The sequence below is a fragment of the Kryptolebias marmoratus genome, linkage group LG22, assembly GCF_001649575.2.
Source record: "Kryptolebias marmoratus isolate JLee-2015 linkage group LG22, ASM164957v2, whole genome shotgun sequence".
Taxonomy (NCBI): Eukaryota; Metazoa; Chordata; class Actinopteri; order Cyprinodontiformes; family Rivulidae; genus Kryptolebias; species Kryptolebias marmoratus.
The window spans coordinates 17525635-17551696 of record NC_051451.1 but is presented as its reverse complement, the minus strand read 5'-3'; the positions used below and the strand labels follow the sequence as shown (position 1 = coordinate 17551696).

General features: G+C 38.9%; 4 protein-coding genes across 7 annotated transcripts in view; 2 read left to right on the top strand and 2 right to left on the bottom strand.

The window, feature by feature from the left end:
- LOC108243295 (THAP domain-containing protein 2-like) overlaps positions 1–2945 on the bottom strand; it is an 18641-nt gene extending 15696 nt beyond the window's left edge. The window contains exons 1-5 of one of the 2 annotated variants that reach the window (XM_025008877.2): positions 2795–2941; positions 2567–2654; positions 2180–2375; positions 1968–2081; positions 1671–1875 (exon numbers count right to left, since the gene is read on the bottom strand). In XM_025008877.2, the coding sequence (XP_024864645.1) occupies positions 1671–1875; positions 1968–2081; positions 2180–2375; positions 2567–2646 (595 nt within the window). In that variant the 5' untranslated portion in view covers positions 2647–2654; positions 2795–2941. Of the gene's footprint in view, positions 1–1670; positions 1876–1967; positions 2082–2179; positions 2376–2566 lie in introns of both variants that reach the window. The other variant, XM_017428638.3, reaches the window with a different exon arrangement.
- Positions 2946–3020: 75 nt separating this feature from the next.
- cog2 (component of oligomeric golgi complex 2) lies at positions 3021–11783 on the top strand. Its single transcript, XM_017431996.3, has 18 exons — positions 3021–3189; positions 3447–3608; positions 3984–4049; positions 4136–4216; positions 4500–4603; positions 4869–4977; positions 5203–5382; positions 5635–5759; positions 6080–6206; positions 6334–6473; positions 7616–7677; positions 7751–7902; positions 8077–8262; positions 8916–8988; positions 9327–9469; positions 9590–9729; positions 9896–10079; positions 10173–11783. The coding sequence occupies exons 1-18, from the start codon at positions 3133–3135 to the stop codon at positions 10269–10271; spliced, it is 2190 nt and encodes a 729-aa protein (XP_017287485.1). The 5' UTR covers positions 3021–3132; the 3' UTR covers positions 10272–11783.
- Positions 11397–14999, bottom strand: agt (angiotensinogen). Its single transcript, XM_017432009.3, has 7 exons — positions 14899–14999; positions 13432–13883; positions 12966–13332; positions 12757–12881; positions 12494–12642; positions 12110–12266; positions 11397–12021 (listed from the first exon to the last, which is right to left on the bottom strand). Exons 2-7 carry the CDS (start codon positions 13846–13848, stop codon positions 11845–11847), a joined length of 1392 nt encoding a protein of 463 aa, XP_017287498.1. The 5' UTR covers positions 13849–13883; positions 14899–14999; the 3' UTR covers positions 11397–11844.
- A 3218-nt stretch (positions 15000–18217) lies between these two features.
- cuzd1.2 (CUB and zona pellucida-like domains 1, tandem duplicate 2) overlaps positions 18218–26062 on the top strand; it is a 10018-nt gene continuing 2173 nt past the window's right edge. Inside the window, exons 1-18 of one of the 3 annotated variants that reach the window (XM_017427608.3) lie at positions 18218–18313; positions 18533–18574; positions 18704–18848; positions 18927–19111; positions 19194–19292; positions 21129–21176; positions 21266–21364; positions 21518–21553; positions 21632–21730; positions 21907–21942; positions 22028–22126; positions 22273–22308; positions 22400–22498; positions 22649–22684; positions 22779–22877; positions 23793–23819; positions 23893–24037; positions 24228–24433. In XM_017427608.3, the coding sequence (XP_017283097.1) occupies positions 18262–18313; positions 18533–18574; positions 18704–18848; positions 18927–19111; positions 19194–19292; positions 21129–21176; positions 21266–21364; positions 21518–21553; positions 21632–21730; positions 21907–21942; positions 22028–22126; positions 22273–22308; positions 22400–22498; positions 22649–22684; positions 22779–22877; positions 23793–23819; positions 23893–24037; positions 24228–24433 (1588 nt within the window). In that variant the 5' untranslated portion in view covers positions 18218–18261. The remainder of the gene's footprint in view (positions 18314–18532; positions 18575–18703; positions 18849–18926; positions 19112–19193; positions 19293–21128; positions 21177–21265; positions 21365–21517; positions 21554–21631; positions 21731–21906; positions 21943–22027; positions 22127–22272; positions 22309–22399; positions 22499–22648; positions 22685–22778; positions 22878–23792; positions 23820–23892; positions 24038–24227; positions 24434–26062) is intronic. The other 2 variants (XM_017427614.3, XM_017427622.3) reach the window with 2 other exon arrangements.

Sequence of the window (26062 nt, the reverse complement as noted above, 5' to 3'; positions counted from 1 at the left end):
GGGTCAAAAGGCCCTAACCCCTTAATTCAGTGACGGCTGAGGGCCTGAAGATCAAGGGCATCCAGTATTGACTTAGCCTTGTCCTTTAAGTTTAGAGATTTTTCCAGATTCTTGAAGTAAAGGCTCGCCGCAATTTCAACCTAGCAGACTCACCCAGCTGTCCAGCATCACTCATCGCGGATCCTCGCTTCCAGCTGCCAAATCGCATCCAGGTGCAGGATATAAGGCTCCCCGTCCACGGCTCCTCCTGCTCGCCAGCCAAGTCTTGTCCCACCGCCTCCCCGATCTCCACCCTCGCTTTCTTATGCTCCTCTGGACTCCCCTTCCTTGTCCTCCACGCCACCACCAGGTCCGGGTCCCGGGGGAAGACTACCCTAATCTCTCACCCTACTTCGATCATTCAAGCTCACAGCGGTTCTCTGCAAACTCGTCTTCTGCCGGGGCCCGAGCGCCAAAGACCTCTGGACAATAAAACACTCCAATTGTCTTTATCTCTCCGTGTGAGTCTCTCCAGGTTGAAATATGTTGATGTTATTATTAAATTGTAGTTGATGGAATTTTCAAAGTCTTCACAGTTTTCCCACGGTGGAACAGTATTCTGAAACTGTTCCATTATTTCTAGATGCAGCTTTGTGAAAACTGATCAACATTTTTCCACATTTACATCTAAAAGCCTCTCCGAAACCTCTTTTTATACCGAGCCCTTTTACTAACCTGTTGTCATTTAATCTGATTTGTTGCAAAACGCTCCTCCAACTGTTTCTTTTTTGTACCACTTACTTTTACAGCCTTTTGTTGCCTGTTCCGTCGTTTTGAGATGATAAAATGTGTTTTATGAGATATGCAAGTCGTTGCATTCTGTTTTGATTGACATTTTACACAACATCCCAACATTTTTAGAATTGGGGTTGTATAATCACACATAACTGACAGCCCTTTTTTTTTATAGAAAAACTTGAATTAGCGAGATTACCTTGCTACTTTAGCAGCTGAATCTTTGACTGGTAGCTATCTAGTACTTAAAAAATTGTATGTCAGCTTGAAATAAACACAACTTTTTATGCTTGAGGCTTGTCCACACCAAAAACAATAAGTACCTCCAAAGCAGAGGTTGCACAGGGAAACGAAAAGATATGGATTCAGAAATCTCTACAGTGAAGTTTATTAGCTCTAAAACTTTTTTATATAGTTATCTAAGAAAAGAAAACTTGGCAAAGACACACCAGCAGCACAGAAGTGTCTGACACTGTGCCACAGGTAATTTCACACTTTTTGTATTTTTTCTGCCTGTGTTTACTGAACATTTAAAAAGTAGAAGCCATTCAAGTCTTGTTGATTTAAAAATAAATAAACGGAGTTAAAAGCGAATCCAACATAAATACAATGGGCAATGCAAAGCAGCCTTTGAATTTTTAATTTTTAACAACTCAGAGGTGAGGAGCCCTCCTGTGTTTTGACTCGTTTGCATCATTTTACAAACTGCTCTGAAAAGGAGATTCCAGCGATATTTCTTTTTTTGCCTCAAATATTTTTCTAGTTCTGGAGTGGACTCAGTCCTCCACTTAAGTTGGAACAATATTCTCAACCATCTTTTTATTGTGACTGACGGTTATCATTCTCAGTGTGGACAGGCCTTTTAAATGAAGAGCTCATAAATGAAGACAACCTACCAGAATCCTGGCTCAGCCTGAGTTGAAATTCATCTGGAATCACTCCAGTGTTTCTTAATTCATCCAGAAGTGACTTCACAGCTTGTTTCTGTCTTCGTTCACGATCCTTGGCATTTCTCAGTTGCCGCTCCAGGTGCTCCACTCTGGCTTGAGCCTCTGATAGTTTAATCTTGATTTGATTCGGATCAAGAGCATAATGATGATCCTGGGAAATGAAATGGCGTGAGTGAGAGCTTTACAGTAACGCTACATGTGATGCAAAAAGGCTGTGGATAAAAACAGCTTTGATATACTTACTGACACTGAAGGCTTCGGAGGGTCAGGAGGTTTAGGAACAGGTACAAGTACAGAATCAGTACTTGGCTCACCAGCACGTCTTGATGTCCTAGTTGATCTGGTTTTCACAGGAAACTTCAAATTCAGAAACGTGGAAAAAAAGCGTTTACTTTAAATATCCAATGCAGTGTTAATTCCACTTATATTCTGCAAGATATCTTTGGCTTGCTAACCTTCTTCAGATGGTCTGGAAATGATTCAAATATTGAAGGAATCACACGTTCCCTCAAGCGAACAGTTTGTCCAGTTCTGTCAAAATCCTTGTCGTGGAAATGACTGCTACAGAGAACTGTCTTATTAGAGGGCTTAAAGTCCCTCCGTCTGACAGCTAAGATCCAAGCTTTCCTGAGTCCAGGATCTTTAGGAAACCTTTAACAAAAATAAGTATGTCAGTTACTTATACACAGCCACATAGAGGATCCAGTGCATAAAAATAACAACAAAACTGTGGTTTTTGGTTTAGTACCTACAAACACAGGGTGCACAGGACATTTATTATTGCAGTCTGAAGCCCATTTACAAACTAAAACAACATTAAAATGCAACAAACAGCAACTTACTGGTGAAAAGTTATCCCTCGATGCTTGCTTAGACTGGTTCGTCTGTTTTTACAGCCGAAAGCTGCACAAGACACCGGCATTTTTTTCACTGCGATCATATAAACAACAACAACAACAACAACAACAAAAAAGCTGATCTGAGCTCGTGCTTTAACGTTGACCTATCCAACATGGCGGACTCGAGGACGTACGCCTCAGTAGCAAAGGCGGCATCTGTGCTCGACTTACGTTCTGGTGCGTATCGAAGCGCTACCGTACCACCATCGCAACCACAGTTTTCTTAATGTTGTCTCAAAAGTGAACAAAATACCCAGAGTCAAAATATTTTAGGTCAACTCTCCAAAATAGCCACGCCACGCCACTCCCCACGGTCTTAGTGCTATTCGCGGCACGTAAATAATAAAGAAAAAAAGACTCCAGCCGCTAGAGGGCGCAGTCGAGTGATTCCTACTTCCTCCTTCTCTGGTGCCTAATGCCATGTTTGCGGAAGCGTGGCTACAGTAGCTAACCCAAGTTGGCCACTTTATTTCGTGAATTTTTGTAACTAGTTTATTTTATCATCCAAAATGAATCTTCCAAAGGGACCAGATTCTCTGTGCTTCGACAAGGATGTCTTTATGAAGGTGAGACCGTGTCAACACTGCGTTATCCTAACAAGCTAACGTTAGCTCTTGTCAAATTACTTAGCATTATTGCAACGCTTACTCTTAAGCATATTCTTATTGGTTAGTGAATATGTATAATGAGTCCGCACAGGTATTGTTTTAAAGTCCAACGTGTAGTTTTTATCAGAGTTCGTCTTGAGAAAAGAGGAAATGTTTCTTGAATTGTGTTTCTCTACGATGATGTGTCAAAACAATCATTATCTCTCTGTCTGCAGGATGACTTCGATGTCGACCAGTTTGTGGCTGAGTGCCGAAAGCAGGTGCAGCTGGAGGAGATGAGAGAGGACCTGGAGCTGTACTACAAGCTGCTGAAGACAGCCATGGTGGAGCTCATCAACAAGGACTATGCAGACTTTGTGAATCTGTCCACCAACCTGGTTAGTGGTTACTACTAGTTATCCAACTTTTCAGCTGACAGATGCAGAGAGAAGAGGGACTCTTTGTACAGTCAGAAAATTAAAAAAAAAACACTAGCAGCAAAAAGTTAGAAACCAGGGCACAGCTTTAACATGTATTGTGTTTTTATCTGTTGCTTGTTGAAATTGAAGTTCATTCTTTTTGAATTGATCTCATGTTTAATATCATTATCAAGATTTCTTGTTCAACGGTAAATGACAAAATTACATTATTATCAACATTAATGTTAAATGCTATTTATACAAGTTGCAGATTGAATATGTTCTCTCAAACTTTTTATTTCTGTTTGCATCAAGGTAACTGCTTCTAACCTGATTTTTGCTCCTTTGTCCCAGGTGGGGATGGACAAAGCCCTCAATCAACTTTCAGTGCCGTTGGGACAGTTGCGAGAGGAAGTTATGGTATGTGTTCGTAATTAATTGCACTGTAACAAAACTACCATCTGTTTCTGCCTCTGCATGTTCATGCACGGTTCTGTTTGTTGCAGAGTCTGCGGTCCTGTGTAAGCGAAGTGATACAAGCTATTGATAACCAGCTGTCCAAACAAGAAGACCTGCAGAAAAAAAAGGTGCAAACCATCTTCATCCTGTTTGATTTTTATCATACTGTATTTTGAGTTAATCATTAAGTGTGTTTTATTATCATCCATACAATTCACTGTTGTTATAGTCTAGCATGACATGTCAGTGCCAAATTGCATAATCTCACGACAGTAATATTATGATCTTTTAATTTTTTTTAAATTATATAGCAATCTCTCTATCTTCTAATTTAGAGAACAAAATGTAACAGCTCTTCTGTGGGGACTGATTTTAATATATAACTCTCTTTTCACTGTAACTGTTCATCAGGTGTGCGTATTGAGGTTAATTCAGGTGGTGCGTTCAGTGGAGAAGATTGAGAAGATCCTTCATTCACAGAACTCCAAGGAATCCAATTCTTTGGAAATCAGCAGGTGGGGAAACTGACGAGACAATAAAACCACTTGTATTAGGCATGGAGGTTGCAGTTATTGTGAGCAAATCCTTAATTTTAATAATTTATTTGAATAAAATGTTGTAAACTGTGGCCATCGGCTGAAAAAAAGGTAATTAGTTTGAATAATTTTGTTATGCATAAGCAGTTTATTTCCATTAAAAAAACTGGTAAAGCACCAATAATAAATATTCCATTTAGGCAAATACGTGAATAAATATGTCATTATCTGTGTCTTTGTACAGTCCGTTGTTGGCAGGTCAGATCCTGGAGAGAATTGCTACAGAATTCAATCAGCTGCAGTTCCATGCAGTCCAAAGCAAAGGCATGCCCCTGCTGGACAAAGTCAGACCTGTAAGTGTAAAAGAGTCAGCCAGACAGACAGCTGGAGGCACTGAGTTAATCAATCAAATGACTTCCTAATCTTTCCTCTGCCCATCATAATTATCAGTCAAAGACAATCAGCTTCTGTGTAGTCCTTTTGTTGAGTGTTAGAGTTAAATAAAGATAAAGCATCATGACTGACTGTAAATTAACCCAACTCTGAAATGCTTGACCACATTTGTTGTGCTCTGACAGCGTATAGCAGGGATCACCTCCATGTTGCAGCAGTCCCTGGAGGGCCTGTTGATTGAGGGCCTGCAGACGACCAACGTGGACATGGTGCGTCACTGCCTGAGGACGTACGCCACCATCGACAAAACGCGAGATGCTGAAGCTCTGGTGGGGCAGGTGCTGGTCAAACCATACATGGACCAGGTAAACATACTAAACATATTTGTGTGTTCATAGCAGTCATGAAATCATTTTAACCAGCAAACAAAAATACATTTCAGATTACTTAAAAAAGTATATATATATAATTTTTTTTAACAATATGTTGACAGCATCGATATGGCGAGTAATTACACTTATGTAATTAAAGTTCCTGAACAGAATTTCAGCAGATTAATGATTGAATATTTATTTTCTTACTTTAAATTTATACCTCCTGGTGTTTTGTCTTTTCAGGTGATAGTTGAAGAAGTGGTGAAGTCCAATCCAAGTGGTCTCCAGATGATGTACTCCAGACTGTTGGAGTTTATTCCTCACCATTGTAGACTGCTAAAAGAGGTGACTGGAGGAGCTATATCCAGGTATTGTTCCCATAGAAACAGGTTAATTCAGTTATTTGAAACAGTATGTTGTCCATTTGGAGAGACTTAAATTATCTTCCGTTTTTTTTTTTTGTACTATTTATTTGGTTTTCTAAGTGTGTCAGGAAAGAAACCAGCTAGTGTTATTTTGCATAAAGTCTATTTAGTATTTGTTTTGTTAGAAAAAAATGAATATAACGACACATTTATTGTACCCTAAACAGTTGCTTTTCAAAAGCAACAATAACTCATACTCCCCATTAAATAAACCAGTTGACAAAAGTTTGATAACGTTTGTTTTAATGCTGCCTTTTCCGTAGTGACAAAGCTGACACAGTTCCAGGTTATGACTTTCTGGTTAACTCGGTGTGGCCTGAAATGATCAAAGGAATAGAGGAAAAGTTGGCCTACATCTTCAACCCTGGAAACCCTGATGTATTCTATGAGGTACACTCACAGTGTTTGTGTGTGTGCAAGCATTCGCCTGCAAACATTCAGCGTGTTGTACATAAATACTTACAGAATTCTATTGTGTAGTTTCTTCAAGGCGTGTGTGTTTTCTGTCTCTTTTTAGCGTTACAGCGTCAGTATGGAGTTTGTTTGGCGGTTTGAGCGACAGTGCAGCTCACAGGCCAGTGTGAAGAGACTAAGAGTTCACCCCTCGTATACCAGCTTCAACAACAAGTGGAACCTGCCTGTCTACTTTCAGCTGCGGTAAATATTTATTTAATTTGGGGTTCATTTTACACATTATTCCCTCAGGCCGAAGGGAAAAAGAAAGCTCAGACAGGTATGGTCCACCTAAAGTTACAGGTTTCAGAGTTATGAGGTTGCTTCTTTCAACAAGATCATATCACAATCATTACTAGAAATTTAGTTTTCTAGTAGGAGTTAAAATAGATTTTTGTTCAGTTTTTACGACACAAACAGTAAGCAAGAATGAACATCCTTGTCTGGCAGTTCTTACTTTTTGGAAACTACTTGTAGGATTGTAGTTACAATATTTGGGTAAGACAAAAAAGGCTTACAAATCTGTTGTGTCATTACAGCCATAAACAGATTATTTTTCGTGTCATCTTCACAGCTAGACCAATACACACAAACCAGCTTCTCTGTTTAATAATGCAGTTGTGCTAAACGTTTATCAGTTCCTCAGATTACTGCAAAATCACATATTTTTTCAGAAAATTTCTTGATGTTAATTGTGTCTTACATTAATAGGTATATTTGTATGAAAAATAAAGACATACTTTGCTTAAGGTAATAAACAAAAGTTGTAGCCGTGTCTAATAAATATAGTCAAATGTCGCTGACTATATTAGTAGAATTCCTGCACAGTAGGGTTTTTTGTAGAATCAATGCGTCTTGTTTTCAGGGTTCAAGAGACAAGCTCAGATTAAAAAAGCAGCCTGTCAGCATTTTCTGTAGATAAAGACTTACTTGGCAGGAGCTCACAGTTCAACCAATACCCATTTTTTTTACAGGAATCTGGGAAATTGCTTATGGCTGTGAGTTTTATGAAGGCTGATGACTCCAGGCAAAATGTAAATTGTGTGTCAGCGCATTGCTAAACGTAAACATGACACTAGACCTTGGCAGGGTAGCCATTGATCTCAACCCCCTCCTGCCCCCGCAGATCCACTCACTGTAAAATACACAGCGTGCAGGTTCATCACTGCACGTCAAAGCAAAGATTACGTCTTGTGTCCCCATTTCACAACACAAAAACCTCCACAGATCAGCTTTACCGGAAAGTCAAAAATTTCCATGTTCGTAAGCATGTTTGTATCTATGTGTAGCAAGCTGATAACATATTGTTTTCTATCCTTTCTTGTGTGATTCACTTTGTTTTATAGGTACAAGGAAATTGCTGGGCGCCTGGAAAACACCATAAGTGATGGATTAGAGGCAGCATCAGGTAGGAATTTAAGCTTTATTATACATTTATTCATTTACCAATTAGATTACTTATAATAACTGTTTGTTTCCAGCTGGTAGTGCGTACCACTTGCAGGTTTCCGAGGTTTTATGGACCTGTTTAGTGAGGTGCTGGTCTGACAAGGTGTACCTCTCACCTCTGGCCCATCGCTTCTGGAAGCTGACGCTGCAGCTGTACTCGCGATATGCCAAGTTTCTTGACGAGGTAAACTCAGCTAAGCAAGGAAAGCTCGATTCAATATTTGCAGGTTTTATGCTAATCAATTAAAATTAAATACACTGTAACGTTCTCATGGGACGAGCCAGTCTGGCATAGAGCAGTTAACTGCAAGCTGGGGTTACTTCTTCTTAAGTCTCACGCTGATCTGTGCCTGCGCAGGTGTTGACAAAGACTCCGCCCCCTGAGGTGCTGAAGGAGCCAGTCAGGCCTCTGCCCAGCTCGGCTTCCTCCACATCCAGCCGAACATCACTGGATGAGGGAGGCAGCGAGAGCGGCAGTCCGGCCTCTTTGTCCACCAAACAGCTGGTTTATATCGCCGCTGACATCCAGAAGCTGCAGGAGCAGGTACACACACACACATCTGTATTCTGAATACATGTTTTTACAAATGGAAGCTCCAGCTTATTTATACGTTTTCTCTTTACATAATCAAACTTATTTTATCTTTGGTTTTGCATTGTAGGTAGAACCCTGTAAATGATGCTAACAGGCATTTTTTATGGTTTTATGCTAATTAAAGATGATATTTTACAGAGGCGCTCCGGTTTCCTCCCACAGACTTGTTCTTTAATGTTGCTTCAAAGTCCAGGACACAATTTCTAACACAAATCATTTGTGCACATGGGTCGTATACTGTATTCATGATAAACGATTACATAGATTTATGAATGGATGTCCTGTTTTTTTTCTCCAGTGATTGCAGTTGCCTCTGCTATGTCAGTGTGATATTCTAAATGCACAGGGAAGTTCTGAGTTGATAAAGATCCACTCTTGCTCATGTAAAGACTACACTGTCAAGGGAAAATGAAGTTGGGAAGCTCTGTATTAAGTTGAACCATGTTGTATTTTACCATGTAATGAAAAAAAACAACAAACATCTTTACACATGTAAACATTCAAGTTCCTCTAATCTTATAATATACTTGCTGTCTTTATTCTTTTTTAGTGTTTTCCTTTTCTCCTCAGCATTTCTACACTGACAGTCATCTTTCTCTTAGATCCCCAAGTTGTCAGAGATGGTCAGGCAGCGGTTAGAAGCCATTGGATTCAAAAACCTTGCTGCTGTTGAAAGTAAGTTGTTTATACAAATAAAAGACTGACTTTCCTTTTGTTTTGCTGCATTTTCTTGCTCTTCTTGGCATATTTTTTGGTGAACTACTGTACTTCAAAGATTTTTCTGTTTGGTGATCTTCAGTCAGCATTGTTTGTTCTGGGATTTTGTTTTTGAATGCGAGGCAATCAGAAATGCTAGTTTTCAATAGCATGTAAATATCCTTCTAACATTTATAATATGTAGTTGTGAAATATTCTCATTCATTTGCTCGTTGGCTTTTCCTTTATGACTTTAAAAGAAGAAGACTCAGACTGCATGCTCTTGCATATTTACAAGTGCTTGTTTTTCAACTCAGACGCTCTGGCAGAGTCTAAGGCCTGCCTGTCAACCAGCGCTCCTTCGCTGAACACCAGGATGACGCAGCATCTGACTGAACGCTGCTGCCGCTTCCTGAAAAGTGCCTCTGAGGTTCCGAGACTCTACCGCAGGACAAATAAAGTAAGTCGACAAGTTTTCTGAGAGGAAATCTGTAACATAGGCAAATGTAAAAGTACTCATTTTAAGTACAAAACCCAGAATTAATTTATGTCTTTAACACTGGACTTCCCTCCTGTGCAGGATGTTCCGGTGCGTGCCTCAGCTTACATGGACAATGCCTTACAGCCGTTACATCAGTTGTTGACTGACTCCACAGTGCTGGTTACTCCCCAAACAGCACAAGAATGGCTGCGAGTTACACTGTCTGACTGCACACAGAAGTAAGCTTAAAATACAAATCCATCACAAATAAATAGATCAAAACATAGTGAGTGTGCTTAACTGGATGCCCTGTGCCCAGAGTGAACTGTTTATTCTAATGGTATTTCCATTGACCATCTCTGTGAGAAATGTGCTTCCACTTCTGTTTTTCCATCTTATGTTCAGGTACTATGAGACCATCTCAGAGGTTCTGAGCTCAGTGAAAAAGATGGAGGAGAGTCTGAAGCGTTTAAAGCAGGCCAGAAAGGGTGCAGCTGCGACGACCACAACAGGAGCGAACGGTGGACTGTCAGACGACAGCAAGATTCGGCTTCAGCTGGCACTGGATGTGGAATATTTGGGGGAACAGGTATGTCTCGTTACACAAACAGAACTTCTAGAAACACATTGTGATGAGTTCAAATACAAACTGCCGTCATAACTGTGTTGTTTTGTGTCTCAGATTCAGAAAATGGGCCTTCAGCCGAATGACATCTCCATGTTCTCCTCTCTGATGGATCTTGTGAAAGAGGCTCGAGAACTTGCAGAACAAAACCAATAGCAGACTGACTCTAAAGTGACTGTAACTCCTAAATGTGATGTATGCCTCTACATTTTCTGGAGACTTGTAAAGGACACTAACCGGGGGCAGAGGTTGTGGTGCGTGGGAGCGATGAGACTGAAGAAGGAAACGATCCGAGACCTGGATTCATCTCGCAAACCTCAGAGGCCACGGTGCACATATTTTTAATTGGGCGTTATGAATGCAATGAGTTGTATCTTACTGTGGCATCATATACTACTGTGTAGTTATATGAACTATTCTGTGCATAATATTGTACTGATCGAGTCAGAATGTTCTGTAACAAGAGGCTCAGATTTTATCTGTAAAAGAGGAAAAATCTGCCATTTGTCTAATTTTTGTTTAATCTCAGAAAAATGATGATATGTAAAATGTTCAAATCAAAGTTGTGGGAAAAAAATTAAACACAATGTACTTGGGGAAAACACTGGCTTTAGATACGGTACATAGGAATGAGTGTGTTTGTTCAAAGGTCAACACGTAGTAGTTATTTATTTGTTGTTTGCGCAGCATTTAACGAGAAAGCTCAGTCTAAAAGATGAGTTTAAACAAATTTATTCTAACAAAAAAAACAGTTATCTAAAGACACATTTTAACGTTCATACTTTAGGTTTGAAGGGGTTTCAGGTTTTAGGTTTCACCTGCTCCCATTCAGTGATGTGGAAGTTTTTATTACCACATTATTTTGTTGTTTAACTTTAATTTTCATTTATATTTTTAAGCATATTTTGATCATACCATAACCATATGTTTACAAATTTTCACAATTTAGATGAAAGCAGGAATAAATACATTCAGGAGAGATTAAAATGACTAACAATGAAGGTGAGGATAGGACATGGATATTTTGAAGAAAATGTTTGACAAAATATACAATGTGTGAGGTAAGATGTTAGAACCAAAAACGCATGAAGTATCCTTAGAGGTTTTTTTTTAAATTTTATTTCATTAAATGAAATTCCCACTTAGAATCTTATCACTTTTAGAAATATTTAAAATTAGTCAAAAAGGCAGCATTTTTCTTTCATCTATTTTTTTCCATTGATCTATTTAGATGATTGATTTGAAACATTTAAATGGTAATGAAACACTGCTACATGTGGACTAATTTAAGAAATGTTTTATTTGTTGCTGTCACAAATTACAAAAAACAAAAATAGACTCTTAATGACAAGATACAAAAGAAGTCAGTCATTTAAAATAAAACAACTGTGGTTATTGTACCTACTCTGCTGAAAACACAGTAAATAAGCTAATAAGTATTTTAACTAAATGCCTGGAAAACAGTCAGCATGTAGTAAAATCTTTTTTATAAATACTGCAACAAGACTCCCACTGACTCATGACTTTGCTGTAAGATGAACAAGGCTAGAAAAAAAATTAATACTGTTAAACATTGTGAGATCCTTCTTTTATTACCTCGTGCTTCATCTTTCAGTTATGTCATCAATTCATTATTTATGATAAAAAATAAAAAAACAGTCAAATGTATGACCTGGTATGTTGGTCATCTTTTGTGTCCATGGTTTTTGTTTATTTGAAGAATAAGCCATTAGACTGTGGGGTCGGTGACCTTTCCCATCAGGAGGACGGAATCATAATGTTCTTCTATGACAGAGAAGAAGAACGGCTTGTTGAAGGATGTTTTCAGAGGGATGCCTGCTTTCTGTTCCTTGACCTGAGCTTCTGCTTCCCCTTCTGACATCTCAAACTGCACGGTGTTGATGGCCTGAATGGAGGCAGAGTGAAGTGTTAACAACTCCTATACATCATGGGGGCTGTTTTATAATGACGAGTGGACTACTCAGCTGGCTAACCTTATCTATGGTGAAGGGTTTGATGTCGCCGAGCTGGCTAAACTCAGCCTCAGCTCCCAGCAGGGTGGTCTCGAGCAGCGGGTTCACGTTGGTCAGCAGGTCATCCAGGTTGTTCACAGAAGACACAGAGAACTTAGGAAGGGACAGCTCCAACAGACTGGGACAGGAAACAGAAACTTTTAAAACCAAAACTGGGTTGTACTTCTGTTTTTCCTCCAGAAGTGCACAAACTTGTGTACAATTATTTTATGACTGACTATCATTTAGTAAACCTAAACCAAGAAAATGTTATAAGAAGGCAACGATTCTGGGTTTAGGTTGACAAGATTTCTTAGACCTCTGGTTTGTCAAAATGTAAGGAAAGTAAAAAAAAAAAATATTTACCCTTCCTGGAGGTTCGGGTGCCATCTTTCCATGAGGTTTGTGAACCTCTTTGACTCTATGTCACTGAGCCTGACCCCTTCATGAGGCAGAACCAGCAATATGTAGGACTGTTTATTCAGTGAGAGCTTCACAACTGTGCACTTGTTCATCTTCAAAACAAAAAAAACATATGACCGATGAATCAAATTCTTCTGCTCATCTTTGTTTTATTGCGTCATTAAGGCAGTCAGCATCAATCTGCAGAATAGTTGGGTATGGTTTACCTTATCATTCATGTAGTGGTAGTGGCCTGTGCGGGTCATCATTGAAGTCATCACTGTTGCTGTTTCATTCACGTGAAACTCCTCCAGGGAGGTCTTCTCCGGTTGGAAAGCCTTTGTCCAATTGCCTAAACAACAAAAGAACAAAGTCAGGTACATTTGGTTATTTTAGGAACAGATTATGTTGTAAAGTAAATCCAACAGGTACAGACCTTTGAAGCTGAAGGATGAAATGAACAGGAAGTTGCTGTTTGGGCTGAGATCTTTAAAGACGTTCTTCATCGTCCCATCTGAGGTCTTCTCCACAAAGCTGTTCACCAGCTCTTCTGCCTCCTGGGGCTTTGAAAAGTCCACGCCTCGGATGAACGACATGTCTGAGAAGTCCTGTGTGCCTTGGATGAAGTCTCCAGAGAGCTGAGCATCCTTATGAGTGAAGGCCCACACCTGGGTGGTGATTGTGTCTTTAGGTCCATCGTCCACTATAGAGTTAATGGCCTGTAGGGTACTGAGAACCTTGTGTCCGTCCACTAAATATACACAGTCTTCTCCATCAGTGCCCCTGCTCAGGCCAAGAAGATCCTGGGAGAAAAGAAGAGAATTTATAATCAGATGAACATTAAAATAAAAATAATATTTAAGGGTCAACATGTTATGTTTCACAACGAACAAATTAAGCACCTGGAAAGACTTGGCTGTTTTCTTAGAGGCTCCCAAGTAGAAGTTGACAAGTGACCCAAAAGTGCTGACAGGAGAGAGTAGGGTGTTGGTGCTGTTGTGTTTTCTGCCGAGAGCCTGATACATCCTCTCGCCCAAAGTGTTCGACAGCTTAGACAGGACGTTTGTCCTCTCTGAGATGTTCTGCCTCTGTGGGTCGAGTTCCGCCGGATCCCTGTTGTCTGGTGTCAAGACCTCAACATCCAGGAGGGCCACAGGGACGGTCTCCAGAGGCTTGATAGATGGGTTCTGCAGAGGCTCACAGCTGACATTCTCGGCAGCAAAAAGATTGAAGGGGTGAACGTAGACACGGTTGGCTTGGCTTCCAGAGAAGCACCAGCAGAGCAGGACCATTAGAAGAGGAAACTGTAGCTTCTGCATTTTGCCTTTGATTTGTAGTCAAGATGATTTCGTCTCTGTGGGTAAAACACATGTAATTTAATTTTTAGACAAATTACTTTGAGTGTAATCGCCTGTTAACCTCTGCACGTTATCTAGTGATCTCTGAATGGTGGAGAAACAGAAGAGAAGCTTTCATCCCAAATCTGGCTGAATCTGGTTTTGTGTCTCTGACAGGAACTCTGACCGCAGAGCTGGATGTCAGTGACTGATTGATTGCTTTTTGTGTGTTTTCTCCCACTGAATGACAACACATCCTACCCTTTGCAATATATATAACAGACATACATCTCTGTGTCTCTGAGATTGTGTACTAAAATCAGAAGGCTGTTTCATCAATATTTTATTTAAAGCTGCCTTCAAGACTGGAGACAGAACACATTTCCATAATCAAATCTACTAATGACCACGTGTATTAGATCAATAAAGAAATATGAGCCGAATCAGAAAATTTACTTGCATATAAATTTCTATTTAGAGTCGTAAATGTTCAAATGAGCAATTACTGACAGGTTTATTGGGATCTGAGATGTAGTTTTCCTTCAGTTGACCATTTGTCTCTATAATTTTGAACGACTGATATCTATTGAGCTCTCAGGCAAAAATAGGACTTTATCCTTTGACTTGAACATGGACCGATGGACTGCTGCAGGAGGTGAACAAACACCATGTTTCTGTTTAGACACGTACCACAGGACATGTTCTCAGTCCCTGATCAATGAATGTTCATATAATCACATGTGTGAGGATACTGGGAGGTAAATTTAAAAAAAGGCTGACTTGTAACAGCGAAGATTTAAGTAAATAAAAGTTTCTTTTAACATTTTTACATGAAAATAACCAAAAATATTTAGGCAAAAACCTGAGCATTTTATGATCGACATAACCTACAATATAAACTTAAATACTGTAAATAACATTTTAGATGGTAAAACTTATTTTTGTTTTTAAGAGCCCTGCTACATTTATCCTGCTCATGAAAGGACTCAAAATAATAATCTACATGTGAGACAGAGTCAAATTTGCTCTTACCTTGTATGTCTGTAGCTGCTGAGCAAGTTTTCAGAGTGAGGTTTTGACTTCTCTGTCCTCCTATTTAAATCCAGCAGCAGTTTGTACTCTCGTTACAGATTAACCAAAGGATTATTGAGTCAGGGGCTCTGCTGTCATGACTCACAGTCTGCCTTGTACTGATGAACTTCTGCTTTAGATCATCAGATAATGAAAGACAGGAAGAAGAGGGGCTTAAATATTGGGTGAAATTGAGCAAAAAGTAAAGTGGGAAGCAGAGGCTTGTGTGTGTTTTCCAACTTTTAATTTTGTCTCACTGAAACGTAGGGATGTTTATTCCTAAAGAAAGGGGTGATGTGGTGTTCCGGGTGAGTTTTGCACGTACTTTGTAATTTTCCTCAACGTGGGCATCAAGCAAATACAAACAAGCCTACGTCAAACTATAGTGACTTTGAAGTGCAAACTCATTGACGTTTCCTAAAACCATGACCAGAGCAAACAAAACATATTTCACAAAAAAATGACCATTTATAAGTTTTTTTTTTCTTAAAAAGTAGGATATTTGTTGTGACTGCACAACATGATACAATGAGTTGATGTCATTTCCTGTTTCTGCTGTTTTAAGTCCTCTTAAACTAATTGTTTCTGAAATAAACATGTCTTTGTGCTCCTTTCTGTGTTACTCATACTTATTCTATGGAACTTGTGAAACATCATCGGCTGCAACCCAAGCAAGGGGGTGGGGGGTGACTTGACTGGACCGGGGAACACAAAGTTTCCTAAAATGCATTTTGCAAAATACAAACACTAATTATAGAACAAGAGACAAGTTTTTTTCCACTTTATTTGGATACTTCTTGTTCAGTCAACAAGGTCTCTGCAATCCAATGTAAATAAAAAAAAGAACAAATGGAGAGCTGAGAATATAAAACACTTAGACACTCTAAATCAAATAAGAAATTAGTGCTGCATTAGGTAGTTTCCAATGGTGCAAAAATGTTCATGGCAGTATTTTATCACATGTTAATGGACCTTAAAATTGGAGGTCATATGGAAACACACAGATGACTTGGCTAGAACATTTCAACATGATAATAAAACTGCTGACAAAAAGAGGGAGGACTCAAGACTGTAAATTTACATTTTCTTGAAATACCATAACTTATTAGTTAAGAAACACACGTTTAGGATTTCTCGGACAACACTATTAATCTAAAAAACTTTATCAAGAGTGACAGCGTGCTCTGATTGTTATGAAGTGATGCCCCTCAGATACAAGGCTGCATGAGGTGACAGGTGTTTCCACCGAGTTGTGCCTGTAGAGAAGATCTGTTCGTGCCATGCTTCTGCTAAAGTCACACAACCTTGCAAACGCACCAGAGAGCAGTCTAGAAAAAGATAATATTGTTTCAGGTGTGACATGTGTAAACTGATTTAAATGACAGTCTGTATTCATGTAGAACCGTCCATTTGTTTTATTTTGTTGTTCTTTTTTCCATGAAAGAAGCAGTCGATAAGAGGACTTTCAGGTATCAGAGTCACTTTGTTTTAGCAAATAAAATAAATTAAGAACTAACAGTTTTTAATCACAGTTTTTAATCCCCGCACTGATGATAACTGATGTTTTCTCTTACAGTAAGTTTTGTTCTGATTGGTCCTCTTATTGTATCAGCTGCACAAAAATGTTTTGTAAAGAAAACTAACCCCTATCGTATGTTTGCCTTCTTCATCCAGCAGTTTTGAAAGGTAATATTATATTTAATACAACATTTGTGATTTTATTGTGGAAACAGCCCATCTGTTTCAACAAAGGAGGGAACAGGAGATTTTCTCACAAGCAAGATAAACGTCATCAGGTCTGGTGTTTTACAGTTCTGGTTGATTATTTTACAGACATCCTTACTGTAATATAAACTGCTGGTATACCAGCAGTTTATATTACAGTAAGGATGTCTGGTAAAAGAAGAGTCAATAAGGAAACTTTTTACATTGAAATTCAATTCAATTTTAAAAGCAAATTTTTGGACTGAAATTTGAAAACCTAACTCTTTTAGATACATTTAAATAACATAATTGCAGTTTGTAAAAGTTTTTGCTCTCAAATGTGATTTTTTTTATTGGAAAAAAACTTTTCGTTTGATTAAATAAAGAAAGGCAAAAAATACCATATAAAAGGGGGAAAATTTTTTAATGAAATATAAATTATATATATATAAAAAAAAAAATTCCCTTCTCACCCTCCGCGGGTGGTCTTTGTTTCATGCTCTGAGCTCGGGTCCTCTACCAGAGGCCTGGGAGCTTGAGGGTTCTGCGCAGTATCTTGGCTGTGCCTAGAACTGCACATTTCTGGACTGAGATGTCTGATGTTGTTCCTGGGATCTGTTGTAGCCACTGCTCCAGTTTGGGGGTGACTGCCCCNAGGGCCCCGATGACCACAGGCACCACTGTGGTCTTTACCTTCCAGGCCTTTTCCAGTTCCTCTCTGAGGCCCTGGTATTTCTCCAGTTTCTCGTGCTCCTTTTTCCTGATGTTGCAATCACTCGGTATTGCTACATCCACCACAACTGCTTTCCTCTGTTGTTTATCCACCACCACAATGTCCGGTTGGTTCGCCATTACCATGGTAAATATATATATATATATATATATATATATATATATATATATATATATATATATATATATTATCTCAGCTGAACAAATGATCAGTTGTACTCTGACAAGTGAATGCTTTTAAGACTCAAAAATAAAAATGATTTAAATAAATTTCACTTGAGCCCCGTAGACAGAATAATATGCAAAAGCATTCAAATAAAAAATATGTATTTTGTTGCTTTTTGTAAAGAATCTGTTGAGAGGTTACAATTTGTGTATGTTAAGATAATCTTTTTGTGACTATTTCTCTAGCTGAATGCCACAGCATTTTTGGCCAAGATTTGCTTTTGAAAAGAAATTTAAATTCTATGTGACGTTTTTTCTTGTTGTGGTTTCTCATTTAAGCCTTTTTCAGGAGAAGTAGGGAGTGTGTCATATGGCAAAAACCAAATCTTCACTTTTACTCTTTTTTTACTTTTACAAGACGTCAGTGATGCACTACATAATTCTTTTTACAACTAATTTTTATCCGCTCTTTTGTAAGTTCCAAAAAACCCTCATGAACTTCAACTTAGGTAAATACCTTAAAACACACCCTGAAGCTTGAGGTGAATAATCACAGTTTATTATATTTAACCATCTGTGTGCTTCTCATGCACATAAATTATAAAATAATATTTCACCCTAACAACTGGTGACATCAGGATGTTTATGGGTGTTATAAGAAGTCGACTGTTGACTATATAAGCTGCAACGTTCAGGACTAGAAGCAACCTGAACGGACTCACCATGTTGGCATTCTTGTTTCTTTGCAGCGTGTTCATCACACATGGAGTACGAGGTATTGCTCACTGTGTTTTTGTTGTTTCTTTTCTTACCCTTGGTTTCCTGTTTTTTTTTTAAGCCATTTTCTTTCTTCGGTGTTTTAGCAGCAGTTCTGCAAAATTTGCTTGAGCAATGAACTATTAAAAAGTTTCAAAGATTTTCTATGTAATTCTGGGATTGTTAAGCTCACTGTAACTCATGCACTAACTTTAGATGTTTTTCTAAATTCAACCAGGTCAAACAACTTCAGAAATGGAAACTGAAACATCCAGTGGAGGTACAAATTTGAACCACTAAAGCATCTGAAATATCCCATAGGGGGGAATTTTTGTCTATGCTTCTTACCTTATTCTTTATTTGAATGGTTTGACATATTGCTGCTCGTATTTTTCTTCTTTTTCTCCAGTTGTAAGCTGTGGTGGATACTTCTATGGTAGCAGTGGCACATTTTCCAGCCCCAACTATCCAAACCACTACCCAAACAATGCAGACTGTATATGGTACATTAGACCAAACCGTCAAATTGTTGAGTTGAAGTTCTTTAATGTAAAGTAAGTAAAATACTCTTTATATGCAGAATGCGGTTACTTTTGTTGTGTTTTTTAAGCTAATCTGCTTTCTTCCCCCAGCACTGAGTGTAGCTATGATGACATCTACGTCTATGATGGCTCCTACACTGGAAGCAGGTTACTGGGAAAGTTTTGTTACTCAAACAGAACCACCTTCTACTCTACTCAACAATATTTAACTGTGCGCTTCAGAAGTGATTCTTCTGTCAATTACCCAGGATTCTATGCCACCTACAGTGTTGTGGGTAGGTTATTGTGGTTATAAGCATTTTCCAAAGTGTCAGGTGTGCCTATTTTAACAGGAATTATTGTCTACTGTCTCTGAAGCTGAAGGTTTGTGTGAGAACAACTGTGGCTACCAGGTTGGAAACTGCTCCTGCTCTGCAAGTTGTGAATACTGGGGGAAGTGTTGTGCAGACTACAGAGGTAAGCAGTGACATAAAACAAATGCATTCACTTTAGTTTACAGGGTAACTATTTTACTAACTAACAAATTCACTCATTTCTACAGAATATTTGTTAAAATACAGTATGTAAAGGAAGATTATCTTTCTCTCTCTCTCTCTCTCTCTCTCTCTCTCTCTCTCTCTCTCTCTATATATATATATATATATATATATATATATATATAAGAGTTATATCCAAAATAGACAAATATATATACAGTCATAGTAAAAAAATAAGCCAGTCTTCTTTCAATTTTAGGGTCTTATATATCAGAACATTAAAAAAATGTTTTTTTTTTTTTTACCAATTTCTAAACTTCAATTCTAACCTCAACCGTATAAAACACACAACAAATTTCTGCATGTTATTATTATTATTTTTAAAGGAATAAAAGAAAAAATGGAAAAGGTGTGTGTGGAAAACCTATATCCCATAATTCAGTACCTAGCAGAACCACCTGTAGCAACAGTAACTTGAAGTAGTTGTATTCTGTATGTCTTTATTTGTCTGACATTGTTGTGGAGGAATTTTGGCCCACTTTTCTTTACAACATTGCTTCAGTTCATTTAGGTTTTTGATGGCATTGGTTTCTGCACAGCTTTGTTAGGGTCCCACCACACTCTACAAGCAGGTTCACGTCTGGACTTTCAACTGGATCATTGCAACACCACAATTCTCTTTTGTTTTTCAGCCATTCTGTTGTAGATCGGCTGCTGTGGGTGGACTCCTTGCCCTGTTGCATCATGACCCAGTTTGGGCCAAGCATTATCTATTGGACAGATGGCCTCATATTTGACTCTAGAATACTTTGATAAGCAGAAGAGTTTGTAGTCGACTCGGTGACTGCAAGGTGCTCATGTACTGTAGCTGCAAAACAGGCCCAAATCATCACCACTCCACCACCGTGCTTGAGAGTTGGTATCAAGTAATTGTGCAGATTTGCTGTGTTTGTTTTTTGCTACACGTAGCTCTGTGCAATATGGCCAAACATCTCTACTTTGGTTTCATCTGCCAAAAGGGCATTGTTTCAGAAGTTTAAAGAGGGTTTTTCATCCCAACCCGTTCAAATAACCCATATGTAATCAACCTTTTCTACTGTCATGAACTTTAACTTTAACATGATATGTGAGGCCTGTAGACTGTAAGATGTAAGCAATTTGTATCAATTTCTGACATCGGGATAATTTTGCTGGGATGTCCACTACTGGGAAGACTGACAAATAACTTAACCAGTTGTGAAAATTCTTTCTTGCTGTAGAATAATGAGCTCTAAGTCATTCGGCAATGGCCTTATAATTCCTCTCCGATTTACGATGATGTCTTTCTTCCTGACAGAACTTCTGATATTACAGAGGTGGTCACACAGATGATGATCAGTTAATCAGTAGTATTTGATCAGCAGCACCTGGCTGCTATTTTCCTTCATAAATCCTATAAAAGCAGCAAGGATGGACATAATCTTTCACACTCCCCTTTCTTTTTTTGCTTACTAAATAATGACATTGTAGACTTAGACTTCCTCCATCCCACGACTGTATCACATATCTTTTTGTACAATAAACAAATGTGCATAACAAAGAAAGAAATTTAAAACTTACAGTCATGTTGACCAACTATAGCAGTATGTGTATATAAAATAAAATGCTTATTTCATCAATATTTGGACAAGCCTACTTTACAAACAATTGCTATGACTGCAGTATATGTCCAGCAGTCTCACCATTTTACCATCATTACACATTCATGGACTGTTCATGGGAAAATTGGACTGAAAATGGACTAATTTCATTTTTTCATCCCTATTTTTCCTTTCAGAGGTTTGTCTAGCCACAACTGTTCCAACAGCTCCCACAAGCTCCACAGGTACAGCTCTAACATGATTTTTATGCCCACATTAGTATAAACTATTTGAAACACTTTTGAAAGACTTTATTCTGTTTTTTTGTTTTCAGGTCACATCTCATGTCGGTACAACTGTGGTTCTCACCTGGGAAGCTGCTCCTGCTCAAGTTCCTGTCGATACTACGGCAACTGTTGTCATGACTACTACTGTAAGTACTAAATCAACAGCATCAATAGTGTTCTCACTGACACGTGATGGAAACATTATTTTCTCACACTTGCACAACAACCATCTTGTATATGTGTCATACCAGTAAGTCAAGGTGTAAAATATGGATATTTTTATTCTTTTTGTCTCCCAGCATACTGTGAATCAACCACTAACAGTCCCTCCTCTGGTATGAAAACCACTCAGCATGTAAAAATAATAAACCTACAATTAAATACTTAAACATTTGAACACGTCTTTGTCGCAGCTCGACCATCATGCAGATACAACTGTGGTTCTTACATGGGAAGCTGCTCCTGCTCCAGTTCCTGTGAATACCGTGGAAACTGTTGTCCTGACTACTACTGTAAGAGATAAATCAATGACATCAGCAGGTTCTGAATGAACAGCACTCAGAAGCATGTGGTTTTATATATATATATATATATTACAAATGTTAGGGTTTACAACTGTTGTTGTAAAATAACACTATGTATATACAGAAACACCACTAAAAAACACTTTACTATCTCTGTCTCACAGCCTACTGTAGTTCAACCACTAACAGTCCCACCGCAGGTATGAAAACTGGACATACGTAAAAACAAACAAGCAAACAAAAAACCTTAAATACTCAAACATTGATCACTCCTGTGTGTCACAGCTCAACCATCATGTCGCTACAATTGTGGTTATTACCTGGGAAACTGCTCCTGTGCAAGTTCTTGTCGATACTACGGCAGCTGTTGTCATGACTACTACTGTAAGTGCTAATTCAGTAGCATCAATAATACTCACACTGACCAATAATAGTAATACTAGTTTGTCAGAACAAACAGCTTGTTATTTTGTGTCAGTAGGCAGAATTGTAAAACAAAACACCTTTATTGTCTTTCCTCTGTTGTGCAGCGTACTGTAGTTCATCCACTAACCGTCCTGTCACAGGTATGAAAACTGCTCAGCATGGTAAAACAACAACAACAACAACAACAAATAATTAAATATTCAAACAATTGAACACTCCTTTATGTTGCAGCTCGACCATCATGCCGCTACAATTGTGGTTCTCACCTGGGAAGCTGCTCCTGTTCGAGTTCTTGTCGATACTACGGCAACTGTTGTCATGACTACTACTGTAAGTTCGAAACCGACAGGCTGCATGAATAACACTCACACTGACATACAATGGTAACATTAATTTATCAGAACAAACAGCTCATTATCTCGTGTCACTAAGTAGAATTGTGAAACAAAACACCTTTATTGTCTTTCCTCTGTCGTGCAGCGTACTGTAGTTCATCCACTAACAGTCCTGTCACAGGTACGAAAACTGCTCAGCACATTTAAAAAAACAAACAAACAAAAGAAACATATAATTAAATACTCAAACATTTGAACGCTTATTTATGTCACAGCTCGACCATCATGCAGATACAACTGTGGTTCTCACATGGGAAGCTGCTCCTGTTCAAGTTCTTGTCAATACTACGGCAACTGTTGTCATGACTACTCCTGTAAGTATCCCTGAAAGCACAACGGAGTAGCCAGTGCACAGTTTGATCACAGATGTTAGATTGCTTTTTTAAAGGATGGCCTTCAAACAGGAAACTGGGGAATGTTCCCTGAGACAAAAGACTAAATGCAATATCATCAGACTACAGTGCTGTTTGTAATGCCAGAGAACTGATCCTAAAAAATCTCAAGTCGCCTCTCAAGTGAACATTTGTCAAATTATGATCACGTCATGCTGCAAAACTACTTACTTAGGTAGAGATCGAAAAAAACTTTTAAAAGATTCACAGCTTTAAATAAATTTGACGACAAATTTTGACAAAGGAAATTTTAATACCGTTACATTTAAATAAGACAAACCCATGATATGAACTTGTAGTCAGAATAAAAAGGCATAAAACAATAGTTTGAGGAAAACTTTTCTTTACATTGGAAAAAGAGAGCTTAGATTTTCACACACTTTGATTGAAAGACATTCTAAGAGTTGTACATATTTTCTATGAAAACTACTAGAAGCCATGTTGAACTCAGGAGTTTCAGTGACATTTTGGCAGCTGTTTTTTTTCTCTGATGTAATTGAAATAAAGGAGTGGCTCCAATGTGGTCTAACCATTAAACACAATGTAAACCAGTCCAATTATCTTTATCTGAAACTACAATGAGATGTCGCTAAACTCTTTTCTCCAGCTCTTCAGAACTAAAAACACTAAATTTTCACATTTCCAGAAAGTACCTATACCCTTTAATTATAGCATCATATACAAATATTCATGTATTTTTCGTTGAAGCATTTAAAACTATTTAATACAATGGGAACTGCTGCCATGACTACCACTGTAAGCATCATGCCACGCGTTCAACAGAATAGGATCAGTTTTTAAACAACTCTGAAAACTTTTTTTTTATGTTTTAAACAGATTACTGCGCAGCCACAACACCCCCAGGTAGGACTGTTACTGCGCCAAATTAGTATGACACATTTGTGGCTGGTAGCAATGACATCTTATACTCTTTCAGTGAGCTCATGTGGAGGCGCTCTGTGGAATTCTGGCACATTTTCGAGCCCTAACCACCCCGGTTACTACCACGACAACGCCTACTGTCTTTGGCAGCTCAGAGCTTCGTACGACCAAAGAATCTTCCTGGCCTTCACATACTTACAGTAAGTTAAAAAAAAAAAAAAAGTAAAAAATTAGTGAAACAACAAGAACTGCAAAAGAGAAAAATAAAGGAAAATTACAAGCAGAAGTCCTGACTGTAGAATATATATATATATATTTATTTATTTTTTCCCAATTTATTATTTAATGTTCATAACACTTTATGGCTTGTTCTGTCCATTTACCAAACAGACTGGAGAACTGCTGCTCCTGTGACTACATTTCAGTCTATGACGGCCCGTCTGTTAATTCACAATTTTTGGGGAAAGTGTGCAACAACAGTCTGAGCACTTTTTACTCCTCTTCCAACTACATGACCGTGGTCTTCCGTACGGATGGTTCCGTGGTCGGCCGAGGCTTCAGTGCTGAGTTTATGAGCTCTTTGAACCCCAACTCAGGTACAGTTAAATTATTTAAATGCATCAGGCATCTAGTTTTGACCTGCACGTGTGAAAAATGTTTCTCGCACACTGCAAAGTCAAAGTTTAGATCTATTATTGTAAGTATTGCTCCAACGAAGACTAGCCACACTTAATGTACAGGTCCTGGTCATAAAATTAGAATATCATGAAAAAGTAGATTGATTTCAGTAATTCCATTTAGGTATTCATAATGTCCAGAAGGTGTGTTAAAGGCTGTCTTCCACTCGTCGCCTTCTCTAATGCGAACCAAGTGATAAGCGTTTCGTAGGTCTAGCTTAGTAAATACCTTAGCCCCTTGAATGAGGTCAAAGGCGGATGACATGAGTGGCAATGGGTACTTATTCTTTATTGTGATGTTATTTAACCCTCTGTAATCTATACAGGGCCTTAGGGACCCATCCTTCTTGCCTACGAAAAAGAACCCTGCTCCAGCTGGTGAAACAGACGGTCTAATTATACCTACCTGAAGGCTCTCTGGACATGGCCTCGTGTTCAGGGCGAGACAATGAGAAAAGGCGACCACGAGGTGGAGTAGCTCCAGGGAGGAGGTCAATGGAACAGTCGTAGGGCCGGTGAGGAGGTAATGAGGTGGCCTTGGTTTTACTGAATACCTCCTTAAGATCTAGATATTCCGGGGGTACCTTGGTGATGTCGGGAAAACTCTCAGGTTTGCTGTCGGCAGGCTCTGAGTCCACGATGGCGTCCAAAAGACATGACGCCGAACATGATTCTGCCCATCCTGTGATCTCCCGTCGTATCCAGTCAATCTGGGGGTTGTGCTTCTTAAGCCAGGTTGCTCCTAAAATGATAGGAAGGTCAGGGGAATGAATCACAAAAAACTTAATCGACTCATGATGATTCCCACAAATTGACAACTGAACAGGCCTGGTCTCGCAATTGTCCTGAGCCAATACATGACCGTCAAGAGCCGCAATCCTGTGATCACTTGGGGACGGAATTATTTCTATACCAAGACTTTTGGCAAAAGTCAAGTCAATAAATTCAGAATCTGCTCCGGAATCTATGAAAGCCTTGGTAGTGGTCTTGCTACCCAGGACAGACAGTTCAGCAGGAAGAATTAGCATTGAGGAGAAATTAAATCTACTTACCGAGCTCAGCAGGACTCTCCTGGATCCTACTGAGCCTGGTCTTTTACTGGACAATTTCTCACGGCATGACCCTTGCCACCACAGTAAAAACAGAGATTTCCTGCTCTTCGTTGTGAACGCTCCTCCAAAGATAGCTTGGTTCGTCCGATCTGCATAGGTTCCTCAGCAGCGACGATTCCTGTTGGATTACTGACTTCCTGGGGAGTGGAAGGCCTGAAATCCCTTGCATGGCTCCTAAAAGACAAGTTACACTGTTTCTCCTGTTTTCGTTCAGTTAACCGGAGGTCAATACAGGTTGCCAGCTCCTCTAACTCCCTTAGACTGGCAGGGCGATCCCGAGTAGCCAGCTCGTCCTTGATCTCCTCCTTTAAGCCCTGAAAGAAAGTGTCCGTTAACGCTGATTCATTCCAGTGACTATCAGCGGCTAACGTGTGGAACTCAATGATAAACTCAGTGACGCTTCCTTTTCCTTGCTTTAATGAAAAAAGCATGCGAG